Genomic DNA, 15,298 nt, shown 5'->3' with positions numbered 1-15,298 from the left:
AATGGAACCACAGCTCACAGCGTGAACGCTGTTTGGACTATGAGAGAAAACTGGAGTAAACAGTATAATACTTTTTAAAAATTATTATAATTAAATCGTGTTTCACATACGATTTAAAGTAAAGCTAAAGGCATCAGCTGCGGAGGGAGGGCGATTTTGAGCCCTGTGTTGCAGCTCCCTCTGTGCAACAGTGAGCAAAGCACTCTACCTGCTGGGCAAAAGTAGCATGAGCAGGCTGTTTAAAACAGAGCGCCTTGACACCATTAGTTTGCTGTAGGACAAGATAGTAAGGAGAAGTTGCTCTGTGAAACAATTGAGAGACAGCGTGTGTCCTTTTGCCCAACAAAACCTGGTATTGGAAAATATAACGCACACTGAACGTTAAGATGCTGCACCTGGGAGGATACTCTGACTCACAAAGTTTCATTCTCATGATCCAGTCTTGACTCTATTGTTTTACTTATATTTCCCCAGTTTCATATTAAAGGTTTTTTTCCTGGAAGTATTCTGCATATTTTTAGAACAATGGTTCATAAACAGTGACAGTGGGAACAATATTTAAGTAAATTTCTTTTGTTCTGGATATCTGACAATAATCAAACCTGGTTAATTCCACAGACATTGAACTAAAATAATGGAGATAATTACAGTTAACCAAAGATTTAACAAGGAGGTTAAACCAAGGAGGTGATGACTTTCTTTCAAAGAGCCAGAAGAGTTTTAAACACTTTTTCCCTTAAAGAACAAAATCCATCATGCAGAAAGACTCCAGGCTGGGAATCAAACCCAGGACCTTCTTGCTGCAGGGCAACAGTGCTACCAACTGCACCACCATGCAGCCCATGAATGAAATCATCATTTGAAATCTAAACTGCAGTTTGAGTTTACTCAGGTTGATTTGTCTTGTAACATGAGTTGGATAATCTAAAACATTCAAATGCTTTGGCACATAAACCGTAAGTGTTGAATCTTATTGTTGATGTTCTTGTTGACTTCCTGTTGTGGGCGGAGATTTACACAGGTGGGCGCAATCTGCTAATAAAGGCCACAGGTTGCTCTGGTGAGCACTGCACTCAGGCCAAACGAAGCTGAAGGCTATGTTGTTTTTCCTTCGTCACGGTCCGGCATTTCCAGCCCTTTAAAGATGGCAGCGTCAACAGTAAGTAATTGGTTCCATGGACTAATTTCATTTTTTTTTTTCACAGCTTTACTTTACCAGTGAATTAAAAATTAAGGTTCTGCACTGTTAGCTTCAGTCGTTAGGATTACAGTTTTCATTTGTTAGATCAGGGATCTGCAGCCTGCAGCTCGGAAGCTGTAAGTGGCTGTTTGGCTCATTTAACTTTGGTGTGATAATATAATAAAAGACAATATATTAATCTGTTATTGTTTGTCCCCATGACAGATTGCTGGCCACTGGTAAATTTGATGTAGAACTGAGACTTAGCGCCACCCAAAGGTTATTAGAGGCCCTCACTCTTGATGCCTCATTGAAAAACTGGAATTAATGATAAACTCTTAAAATCAATAATTAAAATAACTGATAATAAAAATATTTAGCACATTTACTGTAAGAAATATTCAAAAAATTTGCTCCAACAAATATTTATTTGCTACAACAAATATTTATCATATTTGGATTACTTGCAAATATGTTGTATTTGCACTACAAATACAGCAGATATGCAAATAATTTTATTCATAGAACAGGAAAAGAGAAGATGTCCCTTCCTGCTGTGAGTTGAGATACAATGAGTTATTGTAACTCATTTAATTAAAGAGTTATTGTAGCAGTCTGCATCACAACTAATCTGAAGAAGCCTCTGACTGAAGACATTCTGTTTTTCTGGCAGTCTCATGAAGAGGATGCCGAGGATTATTCATAATTTTCTCGATTTGATGTAAAATCCGTCGTTGCACTGACAGAGAAACTGGCCAGTGTTATAATTAAAGATGAGACTAAATGCAGAGTTTCAATGCCTTCCTTCAGATTAAAGCGTGTAGAGTGTAGAGTGTAGCATGTAGCGTATAGTGATGTTTTCCACCTGATCTCAGATCGTTCAGACGAGTTTAGTGGAGAAACACCCCAACAGACTTGTATCTGTAATTAAAGTGAAACTCAGTTCTACAAGAGTCATTACTGTCCGAGTCACGGATTAATGTGGTTGACCAACTTAACATTTTGATTGGCTGGGCTCATTACCTTGGCAGACAGTTTGTTTCATATTTATAAAAAACTTCCAAGAGTTCAATACAGGTCATGTAAGTACCACCAGTCGTACTTGCAAACTGACTCCCAATGTCAATTGATCAAATATGATAACTTCAGACATTTAATTAACTCCTCAGTTGCTACAAAGGTAGGTAATTTATTATTTTGGCATTTATTCTGCTTACAGTTCAGGGGTGCCATTACATCAAACAGCACTTTCCATTTCTTCTTAGTTCCAACTTATTAATCTCAGCTATAAAAAGGAAATGCATAAACGTTAAGAAATGGATTACATAGATTGCAGCTTTAAGTAATTTATTAACTTACAACACAGAGGCTGGTGGAAGTGATTTCACTTACGGTAAACCTAAAATTTTGAATACTCCCGCTGCAGTCTTCTCAAAAGGTGACTATAAAAATGTAATGTGATAAGAGATGACAGAATGAAAACTTGAGACAGAACTGATGTAAAATAATATGAGTCCAGTGAATATATTGACTAATTTGACATATTAAAGAAAAAACAAAAAAAAAGGTTGTCGTGTTAGAGATGCACCCATCAGGCTTTTGCAGTTTTCTCAGGGTCAAACCTACCAATATTGGCTTTTTCTTTCTCCAAATAATATAAATGTCAAACAGTCATGTATGCTTGATTTATGAGGTGTAAATAAGTACATCCTGTGAGAGTTCACAAGCCAAGAAAAGCATGAACTCTTAGTTTTGATGCACTTCGGGAAACAGATCTTTTAAAAGCCCTGATCTGCTGTTTGCACATCGTGGAAAACCGGTCCGATTCCTTTCTGTGGTGGATGGATCGGTGCATCTCTAGTGATGTTGTCTTCTGCGCACAATAAGAAGCAACTTCATGAGCGAATATCCACATGCAGGTGTTCTTACTTTGTAATAAAATGCTGAAATTAAGGTTGGAATTTGAGCCAAATTAAGCTGTAGCTGCAGATTATCTTAATTACTGTTATTGTCATTAGCATCCCCTAAAAAAGTGAAAAAACACAAAAATCAGAATGGTTTATTTACTTGCCTTAACAATAGGAAGTTCTGCATTTTCCTTTGTTGTGTCTAATATGTATCTCTATTTACATTTTCCTAATTATTTATGAATTCGGAGTATAATCCGTAAAGCTATCCCTACTATAATCATATAGTAAATGAACAGAACTGCCAAAGTGATGTGATCAGGCTTCTAAGAAAAAGAAGGTGATTAGTTTCTTTCATCTGTATAATTAGACATACAGAAGCTTCAGCCACACACTCATTTATAGTACAGAATAGCTTTAGAAACTTATAACATAGGAAATTTTCTTTTTTTTTCTCGTCACTTACCCACAAATCACCTTCAAAAACAGCCAACCCACATACACACAGAGACTTGCACGTTAACTCGTTAACTCTGAAATGCGGGGCAACTTCAAGGGTATTATACGGTATGATAATAATAAAACAAAGCATTCGGACATCATTTAGCTTCAGATCAGACACCCACTCGTGGACAAGGTGAGGACAGAGCAGTGGGACAGTATGTTTGTAAAGTCTCCTTAAGAAGCAGGGATCTTGTTGTTCATCAAAAGCGAAAGCTTCTTTTTCACGTCCGCAGGCTGCGCACGGCTCATTTTCCACTTTTCTACCTCCTTCCTCATCTCCTCCTCCTTCATCACTCAGAGCCACCAGAAGCGAATGTAAACGATGAGCATGATGAAAAAGACGCCCCCTGCTGCCAGCTTGGCGTAAGTGGAGCGGGTGTTCAGGTATTTGGCGTCGCTCCTGTATTTCTTCGACAGGCTGGACAAGTTGCTGGCCTTGGAGTCTAGTGCTGTGCGAGGAAGATGAGGGAGAAGACGATGAGTGCAAAGCAAAAGCAGACTTTTTCTTTTTTTTTATGACACGAGAGCAAATGCTCAACTCACCAGAGAGCGCCTCCCCTCTCTGCAGGACCTCCTCGATGTTCGCCACCATGATCCTCTGCACGTCCTGCAGCTCAGTGTTGATGCTGCCCAGGTTCCTTCTGGCTCGGCTGTCGATGTACAACTTCTTGGTTTTTTGAATGTAGGTGTCTGAGGAAGCGGCATTAATGAGCAGATTCCTGCAGTCCTACCTTGTGGTTAATCATGATGCTCAGACTCATAACTGATCATTTTTTGTCCTCATTTGATCCTCAGAGTTAGGGCTGCAACTAGTAATTATAAAAATATTTGAAAATGTTTTTTTAAATATATTTCAAAAAAATTTTATTATGTCAATTTTAAGTCTTTCATATTTAATTTCAATCTTTTGTGAATTTGCGAAAAATCACAAGAAACTCAAATTTTCAAGAATGGGGAAAAAAATATTGTCAATTCATCAATTACAGCTCAAAATTGTAATGACATTCATGAGCATGAGTCAGTATCTGAACAAATATATTAATATTAAAAAAATGATCAGTATGTTTAAATATTCCAAAGCAGGTTCTTACATGCTGTCAGTCATACTGTCAGAGTCTTTTGTTTCTTACCAAACTCAATGAAGGAATAAGGACGGGACACTGTGGGGACCTTCTTTCCGTGCTGCTCATGAAACTCTGCCTGCAGGTCTTCAAGGTACGCAAAGGCTAGCTTCTTGGAAAAGCTGGCTTCCGACAGCACAAGGTAGCAAACTCCTTGTTCTATGAAATAGCTGCAGGGAAAACCAAGACGTGGATCATGTTAAAAACTCAAAGCGGCAAAGGAGACGGAGAAAGAATTATCGAGTGTGGAGTAAGTAAAGCTTGTTCTTTGTGTAAATGTTGAGGATGAGGATGGGGCTACTCCTTACTGAGCTACCAATCCAAGTAGGAGTGAGGGAGGCAGCCAAAAATAAACAGTGAAAAAAAGTTGCAAAAAAGATTTTCAGCTTTTATTAAGGCTTGATGTGTTGATTCTGTTTATTTTTATTGTTTGTTTTTTTTTCCTTTTTAGAAAATAAATAAAAGAAGTTAAACAAAAAAAAGTGGTTTGGATTCCTCAAGAGATTTGAATCTAAAGGGAAGTTAAAATAAACATTTAATTTGGTTTCCTCTTTAAAAAAATGGATTTAAAATAGACTCACTTATTTTAATGATACAATATTTTGAACTGCTAGAAATTAGTTTGGTCTCTGTACAGATTTAGCTTCACTGTCCAGATAGAGTTCTGGAAACAATGATTGGGTTTTGCTTCATTTGGCATTTTTGAAAGAGAGAAAACTAATGGGAGCAAACTATAGTTTTCTGGGTTTTTTTTTTTTTTTTTAAACTCAATTAATAAAAAAAACATTTTTTTGGCAGTCAACATGGTTTGCTAAACATCTTCACACTCACTGAAACGCCATCGATCCAGCCTCTAAGGTGCAGCGTGTGGGACTCTGTTCGTTGAGTTTCCTGAAAAGCTGCTTGGCCTGAGTCTGGTACTGCTGAAGGTCTCGACCCACCTGAAGAAAAATAGAAAAAAAAAAAAAGAAGCTCTTATCAAATAACTTGCCGATTATGTTAACCATAAAACACCTGGATGCTGGTTTTATGAGCACCTTCACAGAGTGACTGCACAAGCAAATGTATCTATGAGGGGATAATGGCAGCTTAACTACTTGGAAGAAAAACCAAAACATTTTTTTTACTACATTTGCTCATTTCTTGCCTTGATAATGGATTTAAATGAAAGACGATGCCATTTCTAACAGTTAGTGCAGTGCCTTTTGGGCTGGGTTGGATCACAATAAATGACAGCATTACCACTGCAGCATCACAGAAAGACAGATGATGAAGCACAAAGCAGAGACACAACAAACCTTCTCGCTTCCCTTTTTGAAAGCACACAAGAAAGTGAAGAAAAACATGTTAGAATCCTATGAAGCTATGCACAAAATTAAACAGCTCATTGTGTTACAGAGGCTCTTAGCCAGTTCTCAGATTGGAAGCATATTTTTAAAGTTCTTAATTGTCATCTGATCCTTTAGTCTAAAATGACAGCGCAACTTTTCACAAGAGAAGCAAGATAATGTCAACATACCAATACTGACCTCTGGAGGCTCATATAGGTAAAGCTGTGGCAATGAAGTATGCACAGTCATGGTTGATACTTTTGCCAGGAACACAAATGTAGCCATCTTGTGTCTGTAGTTTTAACAACTTTAGCTTTTAAACGTTTGTATGGTGTGGAGAAACGTTTTACATTTATTAACAATTGCATTAAATTTAAGTGAAGGGTAGAAATTTAGAAAGATAACTATTCTTTATAACTTCTGCAACCTGGGTTGTTGCGTATAACGTTCTGGAGCAAATTACATCTAATGGTGAGAAACCACACTTGGTCTTGTCAGTGCTTCAAGTTGATCAGCTCAGTGTTTGTTTTTTTTCTTCTTCTTCTCAACTTGTTTTCTGAGAAATGAGCACAGCTTCTCAGCGGAGTTAAGATTGCAGGGGTTCCTTCCTTGGCAACAAGTCTACAATGTCATTGAGGTTAACAATTAGTCAGTTGGTTTTACCTGTAACATTATTTCTACTAATGGGAGAATGCACCTACTTCTAAAAGGAAGTTGTACTTGGAGGATGTTTTGATATTTTATTCATGGTAGTTCTGTCAGGCAGTGTGAGTAAGCAGCACAGGACCCATGATACCTTTTCTAAAATTCCCGATAAAAGTTTCAGTCTGTCCTTGATTTAAAGTTTGTTGACAGAATCTGCTTCTATGTCGCTGAGATTTCTACTTGCATGGTACATTTAGAGGCCAAAATGTTTGTCTTTTCATTGTAAAATAGCTCAAATTTATTCAAGCTGGACTGGGACTGAAGGCCCCTCAGTCCTGAATTTAGCTTTAGCCATCTGACAGTAACAAAAGTTACAATTTCAGTGCATGCCACTCTTTTCAGATTACTATTAAAAGCAATCTGTTTTCCTTCCACTTTGACTTGGTCTATTATTTCATAACATCCCAGAAAAATCCATTGAAGGATGCGGCAAAATGAATGATTTTGCAAGGCACTGGATTTATCACACCGACAGATTTATGTATTGATTTCAGTGACTCTGCTGAAATTAAGTTAATCATTTTATGTCAGAGTTGGAAATGAAACACAGAAAATTGGTTTTAATAATAAATGATCAGACACAGGCCACATACCCATGTCTGATCATTCCATGCAATAATCTAAAATAATCTTAATTGTTACCACAAAAATCTAAACTTAAAAACTTGCAAAACACAACATTTGTACTACGACTGTCTACAATAGAATTCATATTTCTTGAACATTTCTTGCAATGTGATTTAAAAGTATGTGCCATAATTTACTATATAAATATAAAGTGCCCAGTTTTTGCAAATTATGCGAAGGTAGATTTCTGTTTTTTAGTTACATTAAATATTTATCTACAGTGCTGTGCTGCCATTCCTAGTCAGCTTATTCATCAGAACTAAGATCTATTAATGGAAGCACTTTCATTTCATTTATCCTCTTTCGGTGAAAAAGTCAACAAAAACTAAAACCTCTGCTCAGAAGCACAGAAGATTCCACACTAAGAGAGACTGATTACTGTTGTGGGTAATATGCAGGCCTACTTCAAATAGTCACTCAGCTGATAAAACAAAGTTTAGCCCATTAGCTACTTATAATGAGACCTGAATGCCCCGGGATCCTCACATCTTGAGTAAACCTGCTCCCTACTACTAAGACGGTCACACCTGATCTTTGTCAGCTAACGTGTCACTGAATTACATCCCCAGAGAAACCAGCTACAGGGGTAGAAATGTTGAGAAATGAACCTGCTCGTCCTCCTGCATTGAAGCGGCCAGCGGCAGACCGTCAGCCAGCCGAGCGATCATCGTCAGCAGCAACATCTCTGCGAAGTGTCCCGCTGTGTGTCCACGGCCCGGAGAAAAGTCCCAGCTGGTTGGCAGCGGCGTTAGCACTGACGGGCGGGCTGTAAAAGTGACAACACCACAGGGGAGACGCGCTGAGCTGGCCGGAAATACTGCAGCGTTTAGCGTCACAGTCAAATACCGCCGACGCGGAAATGAATGCGCACACAGATAAAGTTCCGCATCACGTTAATTCCATTCTGAGGTTGTGAATCTAAAACGTTGGGACAGTGCTGCTGTACTAGTACAAAATAAAATAAGACGCCAGACAAAATAACGAATGAAATAAAAAAACAATACTTGGAATGTCTTTAATGATACTGATCAGACCAATGAGTGAAAGCAGCAAGACATACTCAATATCTGGATGTAAAACACAAGAAAAATAAAAAATAATAGTAAAAAGTTACCGGATTCCAGTCAACAACCAACTACAAAAAAATGAAATATCGTCCTAGAAATAACCAAAAAATATGCTCATCACCCTTGTAGCTTTTACAAAGAAAAGTCTGTTTCATCAATGAGATTCAGGGTATGCTACTTTATTGATTAATTTGTCTCAGACAGAATTAGTTCATATCATTAAAAGAAATAAGATTAAAAAAGGAAGACACAACCTCCTATAGACTGCATCAAGGATTTAAAACAACAATCTGAGCTTTTGAATTCAAAGCAACAAAGAAAAAGGCAAGAGCAAGAATCACAAAAAATATTTATTGGTAATTTTTCAAAAGCTTTAAAACACAGATCACTCAGGTCATTTCCCTTTTATTTATCAATAAACACAAACTCATTAATCAACAATAAAAACCAACATGTTATGATCTCCTTGATGTTTGGTAAGAATGTTATTTTACATAACTGTATGATTCAGTTTCACACATTGTCCTCACTATCACGGTTCAAGTCAGTCGACTCTTTTAATGTAAAGATATTACATTAAAACAGAAAAATAAAAATGTTGACTTGTTTCTAATGGATCAAAATAAGGCTGAAATTAAACCTGTTTTAATAAAAAGAAAAGACAAACTTCCCAGAAAGTCAGTTTGATCACTCATTTAAGTAGCTAAAAGAGTCACTACTTTCTAGAAATGGTCCAATATTACAGTATAGAATAGAAACTAATTTACCTGCAAAATTTGTTACATTTTACATTTTTCCAAAAATAAATGTGCACATCTGATACCAAATAGCTGGTTAGTTGATATGTGTGAAAAATGGTAACTGGCCTCAATGTTGCAGTACTGTGAGCATAATCAACAGGTGTGTTGTTCGTTTAAACTGAACCAGCTGAGACACGCCAGCCATTAGACAAAAATGCTCTGGTATTTCTGTATGATCAGCTGAGCGAGATCAGGAGAGCATGGCATCACAGGGAGTCGAGGCGGTCCAAGATGCAAGCCCGACACCTCGGTCATCAGTTGCTTGTTTACTCCAATATCAAAACCTGTTGACACACACACACCAAAACGGTTTTTCATGCAGTTTGCTGGCGAATTCCTCAGTCTGACTTCATTTTAAAGGTGAATATTGAGGTTATCACTTACCAAGTTTTATGGCGTAACGCACGAGTTCTTGGATTTTGAACTGGATGTGAAAATCAGACCACAATTTAAACAAATATGTCAGAAACATGACAGAAGAGTTTATTATGACAAAGTGAAGAGGGACAGTGCTACCTGAATGGTTCGGGCTTTGACTAGATCTTTAGTCTCAAAGGCTGAAATCATCTGGTTGACGTAGCATCCCATGTAGTTATATGTGCTGCCGGAAGATAAATGTACAACCTCACATCAAAACAATAAAATAATTGAACTAAAGCAAAGAATTATGAAAGTGAAAGTTTACTAACCTGCCAACAGCTCCATTAGCTCCCATTGCCAGACCAGCTAGCAATTGCTGCAGTAAAATAATATAAAAGATATTTAGTTTTAGAGTGATGATCTGTGAGGTTTATGTTGAATTGTACAATAAAGCATTGCGCAGTGCCTTCAAAACATGATCCATCCATGCTACATTTTTATATTTTATTGAACAAAATCATTAATTGAAAGAGAGATATGTCATTTGTTAACCCCAGTAAAGGGGTTCCTTAATTGATTTTAAATCCTTTAAATCAATTAATATTTTATTGCAGTGTCATAACATCACACTGAAAATTTGAGGTAAATCAGCAGAAAAATTTGTTAAACACTTCCAGCGTCCAGATGTTTGAAACAGCTGCAAAAGCGCAGAGAGAGACGTATCATTCTAGTCAATGTGATCAAACGATTTAAACACCTTAATATTAATTCATACTGGCACTAAAAGCAACAGCAACACAAGACCAGATGAGTATGTGGGGAAGGCTGACCTCGTCCACACCGTACAGGACTGACCAGTGCGGCTGGCTGTAACTGACACACTGGCCAAAGTCCAACAGGTCGCTCCCACTGAACTTTACTCCTCTGAAGGAGGGAATGAGCTTCTCGATGTCTTCTATCACATCTCTCACTGGAACTGAAGAAAACGGGGGGGGGGGATGTCAGATTTACAGCAGTAGACACCTTTTAGGTCTTTACATGTGCTTAAAGACCAATTCAGCTCTATATAACTTTACTGCAAAGCATAAATCAAACCACTGACCATTCACCCCCGTAAATGATGGGATTTGGTAATAGTAAAAGGGCAGAGTTGGAGCAGCTGAAGCAACTTCCTGCAGAAATCTCCTCAAAGCATCTGAAACAGGATGAGCAAGAAACAACACAGAAATTGTTGGATCATATTATGAGTCAAACAGCATTGATACATAAATTAAATCAGGAGGCAGATGCTAAAGTCCTAAAGAATGATGTATGTCACACCTGCAGTTCTGGGCTTAAAGAAGGAGGGAGAAATGACTGCTATCCCATCAGCTCCAATCTCTGCTGCATGACGAGCCTTCAGTGGAAAACGGAGTTAAGTTTAGTAACAGGCTGGTAACTAGAGCGAAGTTAAACTGGGATTCTAACACCTTGTTGCTGCACACTGTTGATCAACCAGCATAAAGAAGGCTTAACACACACGCAATTACAACAAAAACATATTCAGCCATTAGAAAGTCGGAAATAAAACCGTCACTCTCATTAGCGTAAGACTGGTGTGTATAAATATCAACACAACTGTGCAGCAGGTTGTGGAGCTACTGATGTAAGCTTAGCTCAACACTTGGTTATTTGGTATGTGGTCATTTGATTTCATCTCGCATTAGTCAGTAAATCAGTCAACGACTCACCAGATCCTGGGAGTCTTTGAGGCTCATGCATCCGACATGTATAATCACGTTATCCATTCTGTTAAGAGGACATTTCAGATTTTAATATTTGCACCTGCTAAATGTAAATTAATGAGGAAAAAAATAGCCAACCAAAGTGTAAGATCACTCACCTTCCCTTTGCTCTCAGACACCACTCCTCTGCCAGGTCCTTCCTCTCTGCAACAGAGAGGGACATGCTCTCTCCGGTCGTGCCATTGACTGGAAGAAACATGAGGCATGTCTTATTCACACAAAATGGTTCATGTCAACATATTTCTTTCTCACTGTGGTACATTAATCTAAACTTTAATTTAAATGTGTTTTTGGTCAGTGAGGATTGCTAACTTATTTATTTTTGCTAATCTCCAAAAAAAAAAAAAAGAGGGAAGTTTCTTTTAAGAACTTTTACCAGCGATTTCCGCAGACTAAGATAACTGCACTTTTAAATTGCTTGTCAAAACAAGGATGATGTTATGGCTTTGTAATCTTCTGATAGGTTAATTAACCATCAATGAATCCAGTGATATCAAGGAAGCCTGGATTATCTTTCTAATCTGAGTTGCAACATTTAATTCGGCTTTGGAAATTAATATGTATATTACAAATCGCTGGTTGTAAAGCCTCAAATACACTGCTTCCTTGTGTGATATCATGGGAAAATAAAACATAAATCACCCCAGATGTCTGGAATACAACTGTTTACCTCCACAAATCTGGTTCATCCTAACAATTTCCAGATGTCTAAAGGTTCTAAGTTCATCCGTTTAAACAATTATGTGCAACACCTCAGAAATGTCCGGTCAACAGCTCAGGAACCCAACATGTTTTGTGACAACCCCAGGATAAAATCAAAAGACCTCAATGCTGGCTGAAGCTGGTGAGAGATTGCCTTTCTCCACAATGAAGCGATTCCAGTACCGACAGACAAATAAAAAAGCCATTGCTCCAATAGCAACAGCAAATGCATGTTGCAAACTAAAATTCAAACGCTTTGCTTTATTTACCATCATAACCTTTGGAGGAAAGGGCAGGAGGGTTACTTCACTCTTAACGCTAGATGTGCATCTGGAAACTGAACTCTTTTGGCAAAGGAATGACAGTGTCAACATATCAATCAGATAAATCAAGTAGCTATGTATCGTTAAAATTGACTCAAGTGGGAACATAAAACAGGACAAACGTCACCAGAAGGAATCCCACTTTTAAACTTACCAAATATGCCCTTTATACCTTGCTTTTCTGTCAAGTAGTCAACATAAGGTCCAATCACTGATAAGTTGACCTCACTGTTTCGAGAAAATAGGAGAAATACAGTCCTACATATATGGTGCAATACATAATCAAACAGAAACACCAAACTCCACATCATGACGGTGGTCACACATCATATCAGATAGATCTTTCCACACACACATACACGCTATTTCTATTTCCTCCTCACAAGGAAGTGGGAGACACACACACACATACTGGTGTGTGTTTGCGTGCTCGCTCTCTCTCTCACACACACACACACACACACACGCACACGCACGCACACACACACACACACACACACACACACACACACACACACACACACACACACACACACACACACACACACACACAAATATCAGTCAGAGCTGCTATGGTCTGCAATGATAGAAGAGCTTCTGAAAGGTCCTTACCCTTGAGCGGTCAAAGGAGTGAATGTGGCAGCAAGCAGACCTGTCACCTTTCTGTCATTTGCAGGAGCCATGGTTAAGATAACAAGCTAACCTAACAAACATAAACATAAAAGTAAAAGGAAGTACAAATAACTGTTAATTTAAAAAGAAAGCCATAGGTCTGAGCTTTCTGTTTATTTTTAGTACTGCTAGTACTAAGAAGAACAATAAGGCATTTACTCAGTTCAAATACAAGAAAATCCCAACGTTTTTCCACTCATTTTTTCTTCGTCCTGTTTACTTCTGGTAGCTTCCAAAACAACTTGAGAGTATATACTGTCATCTACTGTGAAAAAACTGCAATGGCATGCCAAACCATGCTTTTGTGTTCTCCTTACACTAATACCTTCAATATCTATAATATAGTGGGATCGCTGCAAAGCATTGAGCAGCAGCTCAAGTTAAATGTAGAACTATTATGAGTTATCTTTATAGATGTTTAATATATTTGTTATACAACAGTAGGCCCCAAGTATTCAAGTACTTAGGAAGTAATGCTTCTCATTAGTGGACTCTATAACATTACATTAACACAATCAGTTATTGTGGGTTTTTTTTCAGTAGTGTTTATGGAGACCTTAAACTACTGAACTATATTACTCCACTTTCTCCACCATCAGCACATTCAGTGTTTCACTAATGCTCTTTTACACTTTTTGAATGTTCTTTTGTCATTTCTCCACTTCTCTTGATTTACAATGTAATTTTAATCATGTGCACATTTATTCATGCATTTTTCCAATTTAATCTTCAACATATATATATACATATATATTCCTTTAGTCGTCTACAAGAAGTCACTAAGCTTTCCTAATTTTTTTTCGCTATCCTCTCTACTCTGTAATAAATGTTAAATTTCCACACCATTTTCCTTGCCTACATACTTCCTGAGTCATATCCTTTCAAAATGTCCTGACTCTGGGCTTTGCTGCAAAAACACCAGACAATAAAGTATGCCTCCGCTCACCAAAAACGTTAACTAAGCATTTCTGAAGATATTTCGGTTTTACTAGAATACGACATATCTATCTAAGTAAGTGAAATTTAACATGCACAAGATAGTGAAAAACGTCTAATCTATCAATCATGATGTCAGAAGAGAATACTGACATCAACTAATAAAACAAAATAAATAAAAACACAAATGTGTTAGTGGTTTTGAGTATTTTAGTGATTATATATAATTAGTTTAATCTTAGTGCATTACAGAATAACAAGAACGGACAACTTAAGCACAAGCATGTTTGTTATAAATTATATAACCAACATTCTATTTATTCTACATAGAATATATAGATAAAACACGAACAAACAAAAAACACATTAAATGTTCAATGCAGTTTCTGCAGTTTGTTGAAACATTTGACATATTTAACTCTCATCATACCTTTGCTTGTGTTCCTCGATTAGTCCTCTGGATAAATATTATTTTCTGGAGTGGAAGTTACTGCTTATAATTTGTTCAGCCAGATTTTTCATTCGCCAGGGATTTGTTGGTTTGCTAATCATGTGAAAATATCGGAAGTGTCAACTGACATCTCAATGGATCATGGGATATGTAGTTCAAAAGTAACACCCAAGAAAAAACACAGAATACACACGAAATTTATCCAAATATAAATCAGATTATACATATCTTACCTTTTCGATACGTGCACTACAATCTCCAAATATATGTGGCGACGTTTCCCATTCATGAAACACACATGATGCCTTAAACTGTTGTCGGAATATTTCACCATTAATGGTTATACTTATGTAAACAACACAATTGTTTTACAAATCAAAGTATTGCTCAGAGCTATTTAAATTTTTACGTACTGAGCCCAAGAGTAAAAATTGGCACTCCAACATTGTGAGCAAAAATGCCAGCAATAGCTCAGATATGCCTCCATAACTCATTTTACATTTGTGTTAAAGAATAGTATATTTCTCTAGCTTTATAATAAAGTATAAGATTTATACTATGTGTGTGTGTGAGAGAGAAATATAAAATTGTATACTGGTGGAGGCTTAAGGGACTGGAAGGAGCTGGTATGGTGGGAAACATTTGTTTCCGAGCCGATCTGAAAGGGAACACGACGGAAGGTGACGAAAAATCTAAAATGTAAACCCTGAGCACAGACTTTCAGGCGTAGCTTCCGCTTAAGCGGTTTGCCTACATGTAGACCCAAATATATAAAGTAAAAAAACAAAAAAAATGTAGTTTAAAAACGTATGAGTTTATTTTGAAATT

The 15,298-nt window shown here is 37.3% G+C and overlaps 2 protein-coding genes across 6 annotated transcripts; both read right to left on the bottom strand.

Moving 5' to 3' along the window:
- Positions 1-2,365: 2,365 nt before the first annotated feature.
- LOC102229565 (vesicle-trafficking protein SEC22b-B) lies at positions 2,366-8,203 on the bottom strand. Of its 2 annotated transcripts, XM_023340244.1 has the most exons (6): positions 7,984-8,203; positions 6,011-6,022; positions 5,544-5,653; positions 4,722-4,882; positions 4,135-4,281; positions 2,366-4,040 (listed from the first exon to the last, which is right to left on the bottom strand). In XM_023340244.1, exons 1-6 carry the CDS (start codon positions 8,056-8,058, stop codon positions 3,886-3,888), a joined length of 660 nt encoding a protein of 219 aa, XP_023196012.1. In that variant the 5' UTR covers positions 8,059-8,203; the 3' UTR covers positions 2,366-3,885. The 2 variants fall into 2 exon arrangements, with proteins under 2 accessions (XP_023196012.1, XP_023196013.1); XM_023340245.1 differs by lacking the exon at positions 6,011-6,022.
- A 571-nt stretch (positions 8,204-8,774) lies between these two features.
- npl (N-acetylneuraminate pyruvate lyase) lies at positions 8,775-14,789 on the bottom strand. 4 transcript variants are annotated; one of them, XM_023339147.1, is made up of 13 exons: positions 14,704-14,752; positions 14,450-14,563; positions 13,024-13,114; positions 12,566-12,639; positions 11,485-11,572; positions 11,333-11,390; positions 10,923-10,998; positions 10,705-10,797; positions 10,433-10,578; positions 9,932-9,978; positions 9,759-9,843; positions 9,627-9,666; positions 8,775-9,526 (listed from the first exon to the last, which is right to left on the bottom strand). In XM_023339147.1, the coding sequence occupies exons 3-13, from the start codon at positions 13,092-13,094 to the stop codon at positions 9,387-9,389; spliced, it is 918 nt and encodes a 305-aa protein (XP_023194915.1). In that variant the 5' UTR covers positions 13,095-13,114; positions 14,450-14,563; positions 14,704-14,752; the 3' UTR covers positions 8,775-9,386. The 4 variants fall into 4 exon arrangements, with proteins under 4 accessions (XP_023194915.1, XP_023194916.1, XP_023194918.1 ...); XM_023339148.1 differs by lacking the exon at positions 14,450-14,563 and having other exon boundaries at positions 14,704-14,789; XM_023339150.1 differs by lacking the exons at positions 12,566-12,639; positions 14,450-14,563; positions 14,704-14,752 and having other exon boundaries at positions 13,024-13,111.
- Positions 14,790-15,298: the final 509 nt, after the last annotated feature.

This window comes from Xiphophorus maculatus, chromosome 9 (assembly GCF_002775205.1).
Source record: "Xiphophorus maculatus strain JP 163 A chromosome 9, X_maculatus-5.0-male, whole genome shotgun sequence".
NCBI lineage: Eukaryota > Metazoa > Chordata > Actinopteri > Cyprinodontiformes > Poeciliidae > Xiphophorus > Xiphophorus maculatus.
The sequence above is the reverse complement of the archived record's forward strand: the minus strand, read 5'-3'. Positions and strand labels throughout refer to the sequence as shown.

Coding starts and splice junctions, on each gene's coding strand:
- npl (XM_023339146.1), bottom strand. CDS start 12,722: ATGATGTGGAGTTTGGTGTTTCTGTTTGATTATGTATTGCACCATATA. Junction 11,391..11,484: donor TGTCTGAGAGCAAAGGGAAG/GTGAGTGATCTT, acceptor TCCTCTTAACAG/AATGGATAACGTGATTATAC. Junction 10,798..10,922: donor CTTTAAGCCCAGAACTGCAG/GTGTGACATACA, acceptor ATCCTGTTTCAG/ATGCTTTGAGGAGATTTCTG.
- LOC102229565 (XM_023340244.1), bottom strand. CDS start 8,058: ATGTTGCTGCTGACGATGATCGCTCGGCTGGCTGACGGTCTGCCGCTG. Junction 4,282..4,721: donor TTATTCCTTCATTGAGTTTG/GTAAGAAACAAA, acceptor CCGCTTCCTCAG/ACACCTACATTCAAAAAACC. Junction 4,041..4,134: donor GAGAGGGGAGGCGCTCTCTG/GTGAGTTGAGCA, acceptor TTCCTCGCACAG/CACTAGACTCCAAGGCCAGC.